This window comes from Rhinolophus sinicus, linkage group LG02 (genome assembly GCF_036562045.2).
Source record: "Rhinolophus sinicus isolate RSC01 linkage group LG02, ASM3656204v1, whole genome shotgun sequence".
NCBI lineage: Eukaryota > Metazoa > Chordata > Mammalia > Chiroptera > Rhinolophidae > Rhinolophus > Rhinolophus sinicus.
This window is the reverse complement of record NC_133752.1, coordinates 70,335,821-70,352,571: the sequence shown is the minus strand read 5'-3', so window position 1 is coordinate 70,352,571 and position 16,751 is coordinate 70,335,821. Positions and strand designations below refer to the sequence as shown.

Here is a 16,751-nt window from a genome sequence, read left to right as displayed (position 1 = left end):
TGCTTCTTTATACTCATCACATTGTAATTATATAATTGTATGATTATGAGTTTATTGCTCAATGGTGGAGCTAAATATAAATTCCCTGTGGGGGAGAGACCTTGCTTTGTTCACTCCTGCCCAAGGGCCCAGCACATAGCAAGCATTCAGGAGATACTTTTAGATGAATGAATGAATGAATGAATGAATGGTGGGGGGGGAGTTCCATCTTTGTCCGTAGTCTTGGGGCTGGTTAATGGATGCAATTTTGATACAGGTGTCACCTGATGAGTTTTATTTACGTAAGCAGTTGCCACCACCATGATACTACTTCTGAAGGTGAGTCCCTTGTACAGTGGCAGTAGAACCCCATAACTTGGCTCTATTTTGGGGTCTGGCCTCTGGGACAACCAAGAGAAGCTTGTGAGTATTACTATGCCAAGGATATGGGAAAGGAGGAAAATCCTCTGATCTTGGAGATGTTCATAATACATGGGCCAAAAGCCAGCAGCCAGAGTCGTCAAGGTGGCACCTGGGCAGTTGTCCCCTCCCCCCTCAGTGCTCCCAAGAAGAGTTGCCTGCTTTGCTCACAAAGATGATGTTGGGGCACCATATTTCTTCCCACCCACTTCCAAATCTATTTAATAGAAGAGCAGAGATGCATTCTTTTGCTTTATTTTAGTCCTTTTGTCTTGGCCTGGATAAAGCTAGGGTTTTTCATTCCTATATTAGATGGAATTAGCCTCCCAGAGGCAATAGCTTCTAGTTGGGGGGTTGGGGGATGGGTCTCAAGACACTACCATGTTTCCCCGAGAATAAAACCTAGCCGGACAATCAGCTCTAATGCGTTTTTTGGAGCAAAAATTAATATAAGACCCAGTCTTATTTTACTATAATATAAGACCCAGTCTTTATAATATAATACAATATAATATCTTATTTTCGGGGAAACACGGTAAGTAAACCTTGCTGGTATTTAATAGAATTGCCAATAGCACACGTGTATAATTTATAATATATTGCAAGTGAGGGCTCAGATTTCTTTTTTAAAGGTAGGGATTTCAAGGCCTAGAGGGTAAAGATGCTGACATATTTATGAGAATCTTGCTTTTAATAGAGGAATTGATAATCTGTTGATTAATTTGTAAATTAGTTGATTATTGTTTCTCTCTATTTTTTAATATTTGAGGTTCAACATACTCTTATACTTATTGTAAACTCCTGTTAGATTAAGTAGGTGTGATAAACACAGGGAGTTTTGAAACAAAAGACATACACACAATTTCTCACTCATTGTCAGAACAGCTGTAATCTGCTGAGTTGTCCCAGGAGTGTTGATAGTATGAATGGCTATAATTTTGTGTTTTGGTGCTTATGTCCTTTATTTTATTTATCTTTATCAGACACCATTTTCCTTCATACCTGCAATTCATTCCACATCCCCTCTTCCCTCCCCCTGCCTTCTGCCCATTCCTGGTTCTCAGAGTGGCTCCAATACTTTTCTCTGGTACTCTCTTATCTTCCTGGTACTCTGGTATCTCATCTTATTGCTGACAAGCATAGTAATTACAGCAGTCGTGGAACAGGACCATTAATTGACTGGAAGGTACATAAATGATTTAGAGATGGTGTAAGAATCCTGAAGTATTTTACTCCCAATTTATAGATGTCAAAACTGAGGTTTAGAGAGGTTAAGTAATTTCCCCAAAGTCTCACATAGCTTGGATTGGAATCCATGGTTTTCTGGCTCCAAACGCCACACCTATTTTCATTATATTCCTATTGCTTCAGAAGCACCATCATTACCAGTTCTTTGAACTTGCTTCTAGACTTTAAAATACTGTTGAATAAAGTTACTAGAGTTGCAAGATTAGCACAAAGAACTCCAGGATACCCTTCACCTAGACTCCCCGATTGTTAACATTTTGCCACATTTACTTTGTCTATGTATATACATATTGTTTTTTCTGAGCCATTTTGAAAGTAAATTGCTAACATGTCCCCCGTGAAGACCCATTCCAAGGAGACTCAGCTTTGTATTGTAAGAGAACATTGAGGCCAACTGGAGTGATTTCTTTCTTTTGCCCTCTACCCAAGTATGGTGGTCCCCCCTTTCCTCTAGGGCTGGGCTCTCCCTCCAGGGAGGGACACTGAGCTTCTTGCTTTTTTCCTTAATCTTAGGCCCAGACCTTTAAATTCAACTCAGACCCTAAAACTCATTCATTGCCTTCCTGGAAATTGTGTGGAACCTCTTCTGGGCCAAGGAAACACAAAGGCAAATAAAAGCTCTGTATGTTTCTACCTATCTGAAAAGAGGGGAGAAAGGGGATTTGCCTTAGTTTGTTATCCAGAGCTGCCGTTACACTGCTTTGTCCCTGCTAATTCAAGTCTGTCTGCAAGACAGTTGTCAATGCTGGTAACATTTTCTCTGGCAACTGCCTCAGATAAAATCCCTTTTTGTATTATTATTACTTTTGATTTTACTTCCTTTGGTCTAAACCACCCTATAGCTATAAAATGACATTTTGAAAGTGGAAACAAGGGGAAAAAAATGGCCTGTCTGCTCTGTATATGGAATGGAGGGGAAGGTGCAATTTCCCTTATCTGACAGGTCCATTAAAACCAGGATTTAGAGTATATTCTCTAGTAAAATGTATTGATTTACCCATTATGGTGAGAATTAGCTTAACTATCTGTTTAAGCCATGTATAATTCCTAACATTTTTCAGAGCTAGGACATCAGAGAGGCCTTTCAGAAGTGTAGATCACATTTGAAGACAGGGTTTAAAAAAATGCCTCAGGCAAACAACCCAAATGTCAGGATGAATGGATAAACAAAAATGTGGTATATATACATACAATGGAATATTATTCAACTTTAAAGAGGAAATGCTGACACATGCCACAGCATAGATGATTCTGGGAAATATTCTGAAATAACTAAGGGAGACACAAAAGGACAAATATTGTATGGTTCCACTTATATAAGATATCTAAAGTAATCAAATTCAGAGACAGAAAGTAGAATGGTGGTTGCCAGGGGCTGGGGTGGTGGCAGCGGTGGTGATAGAATGGGGAGTTATTGTTAAATGGGCATAGAGTTACACGTTGGGATAATAAGAAAGTTCTGGAAATGGGTAGTGGTGATGGTTGCACAGCATTTATGAATGTACTTAATGCCACCCAACTGTACAATGAATACTGGTTAAAATGCCAGACTTTGTGTTATGTATATTTTACCGCATGAAAAAAATTAATGCCCAGTGGCATATATATTTGCGTGTGTGTGTGTGTGTGTGTGTGTGTGTAAATGTTGACCAGTCAGTCCCTAACTTTATTGGTATTTCATTTGAGGTCATTAGAATGAGATGCTGTAGAATTAGAACTAGAGCTTATGGTGTCACTTGTTTTAACTTCTTAAAGTTTTCGTTTGCTACTAGTACAACCTCATTTCCCCTCCTGAGCCTGGGAATTGGCATTTTGAGGAATTCTCCGTATCCTGGTAGGAGGAAATGGTAGGGTGATTAGTATTGGAGTGTCCAGTTTATGCCTGATGGGTCCTTCTGCAACGCCATGTGAGCTTCTGGCTATAGCTCTTGTCTTTGAGCTGCAGCCAGGAGCGTCTGCTTGCAGAGGGGGGGAGGCATGCACATGCAGGGCCCTTCCTCGGTGCTTGGTAGGTAGGTGGGTCTCAGGGTAAAGCTGGCCTTTGACTAGCGTGGCTGACCTTGACCGTGCTCTTCTTGCCCCATTCCTTTTTACTTTGTTCTTCGGTCCTTCTGTACATTAAGGAAATTAATGTGAAAGAAGTCAAGAGCTTCCCCCCCTCGACCCCAAACTTCACAGATGGTGAGGGTCCTTTGGTGTTTATTGTTTATTTGAATTCAAATCCTTCGTGCTTCTTATCTGGTTCAGATTTCAGTAAGTGCTTTCCAGAACTCAAAACACAGAAACCTACATATTTACTACAGGAGTTGTACTGGGTTATTGGGAAAAACCCACTGGAAATGAGAAAGTTCCTCTTTTCTGCTGCAGGGATGGATCCTGATATATTGTGCTTGTCAAATCCAGACCTTATCTGACTCCCCAAAGACCGACTTCATAATGGCGGAGAAAGGTTTCCAGTTTGTACGTATCTTTGGCAGAGACCAAAAGGGGAAGTCCTGCTTCCTCAAACATTGGGTTGTATTTCTTTTTAGGATGAACGAGCAGGAAAATATTAAGTAGCCCCATGAAAGCCTTTGCTACTGGTGATATGTGCATATCTAGAAGAAATTTTGCAAAATAATAAGCTGAGAAGGGTCCTCCTTTCAGTGTTGAATGATGCATCTATCTCCATGCTTATTGTTCACTTTCTAAGATGTAAGAGCCAGGCATCAAATTCCCTTGTTTAGGCCCTATTATAATTCTATGTTCAAAGGGTAGTTTAAAAACAAATAGGTGATTAGTTATATTTATTTCATAAGAGAATCACTGTTATTCATTCTTGCCATAAATAGCTGAGTACCTCTTATGTTCAGTCACTGGATTTCTATAAGGGGCCTTTTTCATCCTGACCCTTTTGTGGCCTAAATATTTGATTAGAGATCCTAGGATCTTAGATCTTTTGATAGCTTTTGATAGGCTCTTTAGTTTTATAGAAAAAGAAACTCAGGCCTAGGGACCTAAGGGACTTGCCCAAGATTTAGAATCGAGAACTTTTCTATGTCCCCATCATTACATTTCCCCCCACACCATCCTTCACTAGCTGCTTAAGAGCAAAAACATGCAGTTAATACATTTTATCTAAAACGTGCAACTATTAAATATCTTAGCAGACACCAAACAATCCCTAATTTTGTTTATCTCCTCCACCCTGAGAAAAGCTTTGACAGATGTCATATCTTTAAAAGGCATTTATTGGAAGCTTGAACTTGCCAAGTGCTCTTAGTAAGTTTCCTTAGAACTTTTAACATCTTGATCTTGGGTGTGCTTTTCAAAAGGCAAAGTCTCCCGAGGGTGTCTTCTCTTGCCACCAGATGGCATGCTTGTGAATCGGGCACCAGTGGGAGGAAGAGTGGAGGGAGAAGCTGTAGTGAAGCTCCCAAGTTTGCGCAGTGTGGAGGGGTCTGAGTGGGGAAATGCTTTATAGCAGGAACAAGGGCTGTGTGACTTGTCCAGGGATCACAGTAACAGCCAGAAAAGTGGAAAATGCAAATGTTACAGGAAAGGTATGATCCCCACAGGTGATTTATTAGCACTGGGTTTGTCCATGTGGTTACAGCAGAAGGGAGAAGGGCTGAGTTGGCCCCCAGGAGGAAACCACTCTCAGTAGCAGAGGCAGGAAGGGCCCAAACCACAGGTGAATCCACCCAGGCTGAAAACCCACAGAAAGGTGAGCGGGCAAGGAGGTGGGAGTGGGGGTGACACAGCCTGACCCTGCCTCCACCCGAGAAGGGCACTTCCATTTATGGTGAGACATTCCTTTCTAGCACCAGCGCACCTGGTGAACCCACTCTTCCTTGGATATTCGTGGGAAATGTGGGCCCCTCTTTTGTGCCACTGGTACCTCCCTGAAAAGAGAAGGTCCGAAGAAAGAGGAGCTTAAAAATGCTGTTTTTGCCCTGCCTTTGGTCCCTTTGAGCCCAAATGGGTTCATATACCTTAGAGCCACATTCATTAGCCCCCAAAGTCAGGCTGCGGTAGCCTAGGAGCCTCTGCCAGGTCTGCTTAGCAGCCTCGTCTGCTAGTCACTTCTCTCTGTCCCTGCCTCCCATTCTTTCCTTTCTTATTGTTCTCCCAGGCAGCCTGCCTCTGCCCAACTCTTGATCTGAGCCCCTGTGAGCACCCGTGTCTTCCCTTCTGCCACGAGCCACTGCCTCCCCTGCTCACTGACTCCAAGAGGCCTCCTCCTCCCGCTGACTGGCCCCGAGGTTGCTGTCCCCCAAGAGCACATGCAGTCAAGCTCCTCTTTTCCCACATCTCACGACCGCAATACCATCAGAGATCCTGCTCTGTTTGGCATGGAGTGGGGCTGGGAGGTTGGTGATTTGCAACCAGGGTTGCAAATGAGTCATGTCAGGTACACGAGTCAATCCCGCCTCACTACTGTCAGCGGCCAGTCTCATGTGCTGAAGATGTTGGGGCTGGTTCTCTGTCCATTTCTGGATCCCTACCTGCTGCCGCATCTTCAGAGATTCTGTTGACCATCTAGAAGGCCCTTGGCATCTAGTCTGGGATTTCCTGGTTCTTCTTTACCAGTCAAGTCCTTGCCGTCTCTACCCTGCTGCAGCCACCTTGGGCCTTGTCATCTCCTTCTCTGCTCCTTTATTCTTTGTACTCCCTATTCCCTCCCTGGGTGCCTTCATGGACACCCCTTGTCATCGGCTCCAGCCACCCCGGGTGCTGGCGAGTCTGCCTGTGGCCCTGACCTCCCCGACACACACACCTCCCTCCCTCCCCCAATGTTCAGGACTTTCCAGCTGCTATCATTAGTCCAAATGCCTCTACGTTCATTTTTCCTCCTTCAGCCTATTGGCATCCCACCTCCCATCACAAAATAGGGATGTCTTCTCTCCTTTCTCTTGCTTCTTCACGGTCCAGATCCAGCTTATCGGGGCCCCTTACTCACCCAGTAAACATTTATCTCTTCCCTCGGTCCTCACCACCTCTGGCTTATGCTGTCATCAGCTCTTGTCTGGATCTAGTTGTCCCAAGTGTCTTGTCTAGTTCTGTTTTGTCAGTACTCTCCTTCACTGTTCCCAAAGGGGTCCCCCAAAACGCACATCAATAGCTCCCCATCAGGGTAGGCTCACCCTTTTAACCACGGCAGAGGAAGTGCTTCGATGGTCCTCAGTCCCTCTCTGGCATCACATCTGGATGCTGTAGCAATGCTGAATGATATTGTGACTCCTCAACACGCACCTTACCAGTTCTGTGATATTTGCTCTTGTGGTCCCCCATCTAATAGACCTTTTTCCCTCTACCCCGCAGCTTCGCCAGGTCACACACATTCTTTAATGTAAGCTCTAAGGGTCCTTTTCTGTCCCCTCTTGTACGCCACGTCTGTTTCCCTTTTTGCCTACGCTTGCTTCATTGCGTGATATTTATCTGTGTGACTTTCTTCCCCACTGGGCTGGGAGGCCCTGCTCTGTTTTCCTGATCTCCAGCTCTACCCGGGCCAAATAGTTAGGAGCTCAGTTACCATTCCATCAATGAAGACATGTTTCAAAAGTGCCTGCTTTGTTACTGAGCCATTTCTTTGCCACTAATGAGTAACATTCCAGCTTTTATTTCTCTGTCTTTTGGGTCCCTTCTGTCAATTAGTTCATAATTTTTAGACCAACATTGAAAGATGCTTAAGGAGCTGCTTTTAAAAAAAACTATGCTGCAGTGAAGTCTTTGTTATGTTGTGGTCTTTAAACCGACTTTCAAATAGCTGATCATCCTACTATGGTACATTGCAGTTGCTTAAAACTGTGAACCGCCTCAAATACTGAAACAGATTTCGTATAATCACTAAATATCCTGTACCTAAGGTAGTTCCAAGACCTGGAATACAGATAGAAAATGTCTTTCCTTTTTAAACGCTAAATACAAATTTGCATTGTGCCAAGGAATTGTTTTTTCAGGCCCAGACACAGAAGTATTGTAGTGGAAGACGTAACATGAAAAGACAATGAGGAAATCATGTCAATTACTTATTATTTACCTTATATCTAAATTTGAGTAGATTTTAACAATGATTTCTACCCAGATAAGTACTTGAATCTTTGTATTGCAAGGTTAAAGATAGATCTCAACTCTCTCTTACTCAGAATCCTCTGGACATAGCAGAATTATGAATCCAGATTCGTGTGATCCATTTAAGACTGTTCTGAAACTTGTCCATGGAGGTGCTTTTAAAGGTTGGAGGTAGTAGGGATTTGGGTGGTACGTAGTTGTCAGGTAGTTCAATTTCTTTGAAAGCTCATGGTTTTTTTCCTCCTGAAAAATGCATTTACTTTCTATTTTACAATCCATAAAAGAATATTTCAAATGATTTGTCACTGAGTGAAACTGACCTGCGAGAAGACTAGTTAGGAAACACCTAACTAGATCACAGAGGCACGATGTCCCAAATTATCTTCCCCTTTCCTGAATCCCACATTTCACCTATGTAGTCATTCCTCCACAGTACACTTATTAAGCATGTTCTGTATTCCTGGGGTGCTGTGAGGCTTTGAGGCTCGAGATGGATGGATACGGACCTTGCTTTGGATTCAGAGAGTTTACAGTTTGGAGTTGGGGTGGGGTGTGGTCCTCCCAGGATGAGCTTTCCCTGAATCTCCGCACACCGTCACACTCTGAGAACTTTGCCTTTGCCTCTCCCTTCTTTGATTACACATAGGAACACAATACAAGCAAACACACAAAGCCTTTGTGGCTCAGCTCTCACGGCCGCTCCCCCTGGAGCTCTTTATGGTCCTTTCAGGCAGAATAGCTACTTCCTTTGAGTCCTGGGACATATTTTTCACCTTTCAATATTTTTATTTCATTTGCATTGGATTTGTCTCCTATATAAGGCTGAGTCCCCCATCAGTACCTAGTTCACTACCATAGTGATAACGATGCAATACATGCCTGTGGAAACAGAAGACTTTTTAATGGTTATGGTAGCATGGCCTCATTGCAGTAGAATGGGGGCAGGAGCCGTCCTGGGATCCTCCATTGCATGGCTTACTTCATTTTGTGGGTAATCCAGAGTAGATTTGCAGTCTCCCTGCCACTGGGCAGGAGCATTTTGAGTGGCTTTCACTGAGCTCATATACCGCCCCCCCTCCCCAGCTTTATTCTATTTCCAGTATCATCTACTTGCTTTTAAAGCCTCGTGGGTGTTGTGGGCAATTACTAGGATTCTTCCATCTTGCTTTTCATCCAGTTTATTCCTATGGGGATATAAAAGTATGTCAGAAACAGTAGGATATACAAATCATTAGCTTTTTTATTACAAATTGTGGTTAAACAGTATATGAACCCAAGAGTGCTCAAACTACAATGGAGTTTTCAGCTTTGTCTTACTCAAAGTTCTTCTTGCCCTACTTCCCCATAACTATAGTAAGTTTTCTTCCTACTGGGTTTTCTATGTGGGTTTTCTTCCCCGCCATTATTTTGCCTGGTTCCTTATGTTTGTCTCCAAAGAAGAAAAAGTTTTGAAATGACTTCCTTACTTTTAACCTAAGCTGTAAATCCAGTTTTTGCCTCTGTAGACGTTTGTGAAGGGCGTGAAGACCGTGGGATCGTTGAGATTCTAGATTGCAGTAACGCTTGGCGTGGTCCACCCCCCACTGCAGGTGATTGGGGAGCATCTCCTGCTCAAGCAGGTCTCCCCAGGTACACAGGTCGTTGAGACCCTTCTACAGTAGAAGTGCAGTCTGGGCTCTCAGTTAGTCTTTTAATGGACAGATCAACAAACACGGGGATACCTCGAATATTTTTGCTTACGAAAAAGAGAGATGGACGGTTGCATTCTTTTTGATGGAGAATCAAAACCTTTTCTTTGAGTTCTGGTTGACTTTGAGCTTGGTTTGACTGATGGGAGTTCTCAGGGGAGTTCTGAGCTGCCGACCTCACCCTACACCACACCCCAGATGCAAGGTCTGCAATTTCTAATTTCAGGTTCCTTAAATGAAGTGCTTATGAAAAACAGTGGGAATGCAGAGTCTCCCCTGGTGTTTGTGAACTGGAGGCCCTCCCCCAATCCTGTAATGTTTTATTAACCTCTAATTCACGGTAGTCTTTTTTTTTTTTTTAGTTGAGCCACCCCTTTCATGTATTTCTAAGTTATCAGAAAATCAATAGATTTCCCCTAATACACACACACATATTTCATCAATTTTCATAACATGGACTTTATATATAATACAGTATCAAATCCAGCTTCTGCAAACCGATTTGAGAATCAAACATAATGACTCAGATGGTGAGTAGAAAAGCAAAGATCTATGAGAGAAGAACCTACAAGCCTTGAGCACTCAGTCTCCTGGGTTGTAGGAGCCAGTGCAGTTTAAAACTTCTAGGTTATTCATCCTAGAGGGTTGAAAGAGCTTCTGCTGGTGGGTGGGGCTGCCTAGTTAGCTCAATTGGTTAGAGCATGGTGCTACATAATAATACCAAGATTGCCGGTTCGATCCCCGCATGGGCCACTGTGAGCTGTGCTCTCCTTAAAAAAAAAAGCTTCTGCTAGGAATGCCTGCTTTGTATAAGGTGCTAGAGATATGGGAATGGAGATGCTATGCATGCCTCCAGTTACAACTGTGTGGTGTTGTCAAAATGACAATTTTTTTAAATCACATGATTAAAAAAAAAGTTATGGGGCTCACAGAAGCTAATACTGGGAATTAGAGTGGTCTGGTGAGAAAGAGCCAGGTTGGCTGAGAAAGTTTGAGCCTTTGGCCTTGAAGAATTGTTGGTTTTTTGTTTTTTTAATTTTAGGTTTTTTTTTTATTATGAGAAAATACACATAATATAAAAAGTACCATTTTAAGTGTCCTATTCAGTGCCATTAAGTACATTCACAGTGTTCTGCAACCATCAAAAAGAAGTTCATTTCTAGAACTTCTTTTGTCATCCCAAACAGAAGCTCTGTACCCATTAAGCAATAACTCTTTAGTTTTTCTTTGCCCTAGCCCTCGGTAATTTCTACTTTATGAATTTATGTATACTAGGTACCTTATATAAGTGGAATCAAACAATATTTATCCTTTTGTGTCTGGTTTATTTCACTAAGCATAATGTTTGCAAAGTTCATTCACGTTGTAGCTTATGTTGGAATTTCATTCCTTTTTATGGCTGAATAATATTCTGGTGTATGTATATACCCCGTATAGTTTGTCCATTCATCTGTCGATGGACACTTGAGTTGTTTCCACCTTTTGGCTATTGTTTCCACTATTGGTGCATAAAGCTGCTATAAATATGAACATGGGTATGCAAAATACATGTTTGTGTTCCTGCTTTCAATTCTCTTTGGGTAAGGTGGAATTTTATACTTCTGAAAGAGGTTATGGAGGGTATGTTGGCATTTATCTTGAACTCTTGTTAAAAGTCTTGCATTATTGATGGTTCATAAGCGACCCTTTCTTCCCTTATTTATGCTCTTTGAGTGCAAGGACTGTCTTCTGTTCAACACTTAGCAAGGTACCTGGGATAAATACCAGGGGTACCAAAAAAATGTATACAGGTGGACACTTTGCTCAAGCAGTAGTTCACTGTCATCAGAAGTGTCTGGACGCTGATGGTAACCACTTTGAGCACCTCTTGTAATTGCAGAAGTCAAATGTGACTTGTATTCATCTTTTCTTATCTGTATATATTATTACAATTTTAATACAGTTTGTTTTTCTTAAAATGTGTATACATGTGTTTTTTTTTGGCACCCCCTGTATTTGCTGAATAGTTCCTGGAGTTCATAGCCAAGAACCATCATTGACTAAACTATTTGGTCCCCAAAATGGTGGGTTTTGTCATATATATACATATATATAATATATATATATGTATATATATGTATATAATATATGTATATATTATATATATTATTTTTTTGTCTCATTAATTAACACGTGTTCAGGAAACAGAAAACAAGTCTTAATATTAGCCTTACCAAACATAGTTAGGGAAGTACATTTTCTAATGCAAAGAGTCCTGATGTAAATAAAATCCAATTCAATCAACCTTTGTTGAGAATCTGCTATGTACCAGACACATTTGAAAATATGTAATTTCAGAGCAGTTTCAAAGGTCAGTTGGAATACCTTACTGGTATTGAATTTTAAATATAATAAATATATGCATATGTGTACACATACCTTTTAACATGAATCTCTAGGTTTTTTTTATTGTGCGAACATTATAACAATATTCAATATAGTTTGGACTAAAGAGAATAATACACACATTTCCTCTCTAATATAAACTCTATTTTCACTTTATAGTATGAGTTTGAGGGTTGAATTTATAAATAAAATAAAAACCCTGAATGTTTCTGGTGGTAATGATTTCAAAAAATTTTAAGAGGTTCTGCTGTGGAATAACTGTGTCTAATAATTATTATGTGTTTTCTATATGCCCAACCACAGTTCTGAGTGCTTTACATAACCTTCTGAAATAGGTGATGTTAACCATCCCTGTTTTACAGATGAGGAAACTGAGGCTGAGTTGACTAGTAACTTGCCTGTAGATTACACACATACTAAGTGGCAGAGTCAGGATGCAAATCTTGACAGCCTTAATCCAAGAGCCAAGTTCCCACCTACGATGCATTACTGCTTCTCTGATAGCTAGCATTTACTACAAACTGCCCAGTTCTGTGTTAAGTTCCTTGCATATATTTGCTGCAGTGGATTCCCATAGGAACCCTTTGAGATGAACGTATTTTTATCATCATTTTCCAGATGTGGAAACTTGGACACAGAGAGGTTGAGTGGCCTCCCTTGAGTCACACAGCTAGGCCTTGCCTACACTGGGATGGTAGGTCTCTGGAAGTCAGCAATATTTCTTCTCCTAGATTGCAATATCTATATGCTGCGTTAAGATCCACTCTTGAGAAAAATGAATTGATTGAAATATTGTAGTATAAATTCTTTAAGAATTTTTGGATTGAATTTACTGTCAGTATCAGTCATATTCACTGGGAAGTTCTCCCATTTTCAAGGGGATTAAATAATTGAAATAATAGTGTCTTATCTATTGCTGTGCCCATTTTCATTAGTTAACATTCTGTATACCTTTCAAAATAATCCCAGTCATTTAATTTCCATATTCTGGCTGCTGCATGTAGATGCTGAGCCTACTGGGCACAAATAGTCTCGTCTATAGCACTTCTCATGTTGTTGGTGCTTAATAACTTTTCCTAATTATAATCGACCTTATTGTTATCTTCCATCAAAGAAGGCTGCTGAATATCTTCTGATCTGAGGTTTACTTTGCGTGACATGAAGAGACAATTGATGCCGTGGTTGAAAGATGTCCAGATGAAATAAATACTTGTCTAGATAACAAACTGGAATTGAGACTGGTCATCTATATACACCTGCAGGGGACAATTGCAGCCCTTCTTTAGAGCATATCTGTCTGTCCGTTTCCACAGACTCTCTAAATCAAATGTCAGGAGGTTTCATAGTTTCTTTAACTTCTCACCTTGTTTGACTACAGATCTATTTCTCTGCCTTCTCCTGCCATAGCTCTCCAAGGAGAGAGGTCTATACTTGCAAGCCTTTAACTTTGGAGCAAACAGAAATTCCCACTCAACTGAAATTGCACTCTTGGATTTCCTGTGGTCTCTCTGTAACCAAATTTGGGGTCTTTTGTTCCTTCCCTTGGATCTTACTCAGCATCTGCCTAGGACCAACCACCTTCTCTTTGAAACCTCTGATCTGTTGTCTTCCTTGCATCGTTAGCCTCTCCTCTTCCTTTCTGGTGGTGGTCCTTTTTTTTTTTTTAAGTCTCTCCTGACTCTATTCTACACCTTCTTAACTGACGAGCTCTCCAAGATTGGTAGTCAGTGTGTTCTTTTTTCCACAAACCCTTCCCCTTGATTATCTGACCCCAGTCTTTTAACTTAACACATTATCGCTCTGCCTCCACCATCTGAATTTCAGGTGGCAAAGTGAGAAGTGCATCTACTGCCTCTCTTGTCCCAGGTTTTTTCTGAACATATGTTCGTTCCTCCCCGCCCCCAACCATCCTGAACTTGCAGACAGTTTCCTGGTAAGGCTTCCTCTTACTGCCTGTGCCTCCTACCAGCCCCTTTCTCCACCTGGATTGATGGCTTTTACTCCTCCTTCAGCTCAAGTCGGTTCTTGTCTCCAACCTTGCTTGTGTGTGGAGGGGGCACACATGCTGTGCACATGAGCCATTTCTTCCAGGAACCTGCAAAAGTGATTGAAAGTCCCCCAGGGAATTCTATGTGCCTCTTGCCCCAGCCCACCTCAGCCGGGGTCCTTTTCTTCTCTGTTCTTTACCTAGATCATTCATGAGTCAACCTTTTATATTTTTGATTGCACTATAACCTATCACATTAATGTGTTTTTCCTTTGACATTATGTTGCATCATCTTCTTTAGTCTCAAATCCTTATACTAGTTCTTATTGCTTTTGCCTCCCTGAGGACGGAAGCTTTTCACCGAGCTCCTTGAATCTAGCTGATGATTGGTATGTCATTGTGGCATGTCACTTTCCTACTGACTCTACATGGTCTCTGTGGTACATTCTGTGTAATGATACCAGATGTGCAGGGCTCTGGATGATCCGGTTTCATCCTGCTTTGCCTCCTTAGTCTTACCTCTCATGGTCTCCACAAGGGAACCTTATTTCCGTCCAGGATGGTTTCTGCAAAGCTCTCAACGCCTTGTGTACCAACTCTGTTCTCATTCTGTCTTCTCTTCTGCGTCTTCTGATATTGTCCAGATCCAGCCCATCTCTAACTTTTTCTTCGGCTTACATCGAGATCTTGTAGTTATTGTCCACTGATTCTGACACTTCGGCAGTGTGTTTTTGAAGCTCTGGAGTAAGGATCATGTGTGAGTACCGTGTGTCATACTTACATGGACTTTCCCCTAGCACCTTCAATGATGCTTTTACATATCATAAGGAAGGTCCTAATTAACGAACAGATGTTTGCATTCATGCAATAGATACATGAGTGAATGAGTGAATTGGGTGCTGTGGATTTTCTGAGGTTCAAGTTTCATATTCAGAGTCTGAAGTTTGCATCTTTAACCTAGTTTCCTGCCTAGGAAACCTGTCTGGCATTACGCTGATCAGGCTGCAACCCAACATATGCCATGAAATGTCTTGTGGTCTGATCTTTAAAATGCAATTTTCATTTTCTGTCTCATTGTTTGAAACTCATAAATACTTCTCCTTTTGATGAATATCACTGTATAAAGAGAACTGCATAGAAATAACTGAATTCACAAAGCTTTAAGAAAAAGCCAAGCTATGCCATGGTCATGTACATGTTGCCAAAAGAGTGACAGGCCAAGAGTTGTTTTTTGTTTTGTTTGTTTTTTGTTTTTGGTGTAAAATTTTGTTTTTGTTGTTTGTAAGCCCGGTGTCAGCATATAAGTACTGTTGCAATGTCCCATGTTCAGAAAGGAAACTTGACCCAGCTGTATGTTTAACCCAGAGAAGGCCATGGGTCCAGCAGTCTTGGCTTGCACACCAAGTGTGACCCTCAGGATTAATTGAGGGTTGCAGAAAATAACTTAATTTTGTAGATGAACGTAAGAAACTTTAAACAGAACTCTTTCTAACTATAAATAGCAGATGGCTTTGTCCTATTTTTATTGTAGAGTACACAGCCGATGGAAATCAATATTGGAATAGAGGCTTTATTTCGCCAAGGAAAAAGATCATACTCAACACGATTCTCATTTTTCTTGGCAGGCTCTTCTCAACCATCTGTGAGTCCAGGGGAACTGTCTCCACCGTCCATCGAGCCAGCAACATCAGAGTTAATAGTCAGTGTTGGCGATGAGATTAGGCTGTTATGCACCGATCCAGGATTTGTCAAATGGACTTTTGAGACCCTGGGTCAATTGAGTGAGAAAACGCACAATGAATGGATCATGGAGAAAGCAGAGGCCACCAATACAGGCAATTACACGTGCACCAATAAGGGCGGCTTAAGCAGTTCCATTTATGTGTTTGTTAGAGGTAAATGTTCACTTTCTTTGATGCTGTGCGTTAGAGAACTTAATATCGTGTTCTTATTTATGGGTGATGTATAGATGACTAAGCCATAGGTAAAATATTACTGGCTGGGTCTAGAAAGCCTAAAGCAACATTTTCTTTGTTAGTTTCTCCATCTTTTGATACATAGTGGCTTTGGGTATGATTCTAGCTGAAGGTCTGCAAGGCTGTGATGTGGTTCCTAATGAGATTACAATATTGTTCCCCCATTTGTTCTGGTGCTGAGTAAACCCTGAGAATAAATTAGGTCCTTCGGGAAGGTTGCATTTTAATGCCTTGAGATCTCAGATACTCCCACTCAGTAAAAATGCTTCAGGGAGCTGACGGTCTCGAAAGACCCAAACAGACCAACACTTCAAAAGAATTGACCCACTTTTAGGGAGTAAACTCAGAAAAATAACTCAGTCAGCAAAGTGTCCTGTGTCCTTCCTAGGTTCTTGATAGATGTCAGTTGGTTCATTTAAAAAAATTGTGACCTCTTAGGAAAATATGATAGTTGTATTTCTAGACCTCATTTCCTGTGATAAATTCAGTGATTCATCTGTGTGTTTTTTTAATGTCTTTGTCAAGAGGAGGTTTGCTGGGCCAGGGTTGGGTGGGGTTGGGGAGGAGAACCTTTTTGTTGATGTAAGAACTGAAGTACTTGAAGCTAAGAGAGACATTGCAGGTTATAACGTGTTTCCCCGAAATAAGACCTCGACGGACCATCAGCTCTAATGCGTCTTTTGGAGCAAAAATGAATATAGGACCGGGTCTTATTTTACTATAATATAAGACCCTGTCTTATATAACATAACATAACATAACATAACATAACATAACATAACATAACATAACATAACATAACATAACATAACATAACATAACATAACATAACATAACATAACATAACATACCGGGTCTTATATTAATTTTTGTTCCAAAAGATGCATTAGAACTGATGGTCCAGCTAGGTCTTATTTTCAGAGAAACACGGTAGGAGAAGTAGAGGCCCAGTTCTAGTCCTGGGTTTGTACCTTGACTGGGGCTATCATTGAAACAGGCCTGACTAGGAGGCCT

At 41.3% G+C, this 16,751-nt stretch overlaps 1 protein-coding gene across 5 annotated transcripts in view; it reads left to right on the top strand.

Annotated features, from left to right (window-relative positions):
* Positions 1 to 16,751, top strand: part of KIT (KIT proto-oncogene, receptor tyrosine kinase) — a 78,491-nt gene that overhangs the window by 18,698 nt on the left and 43,042 nt on the right. For all 5 annotated transcript variants that reach the window (XM_019740182.2, XM_019740180.2, XM_019740183.2 and 2 more), the window contains exon 2: positions 15,387 to 15,656. In XM_019740182.2, the coding sequence (XP_019595741.2) occupies positions 15,387 to 15,656 (270 nt within the window). The remainder of the gene's footprint in view (positions 1 to 15,386; positions 15,657 to 16,751) is intronic.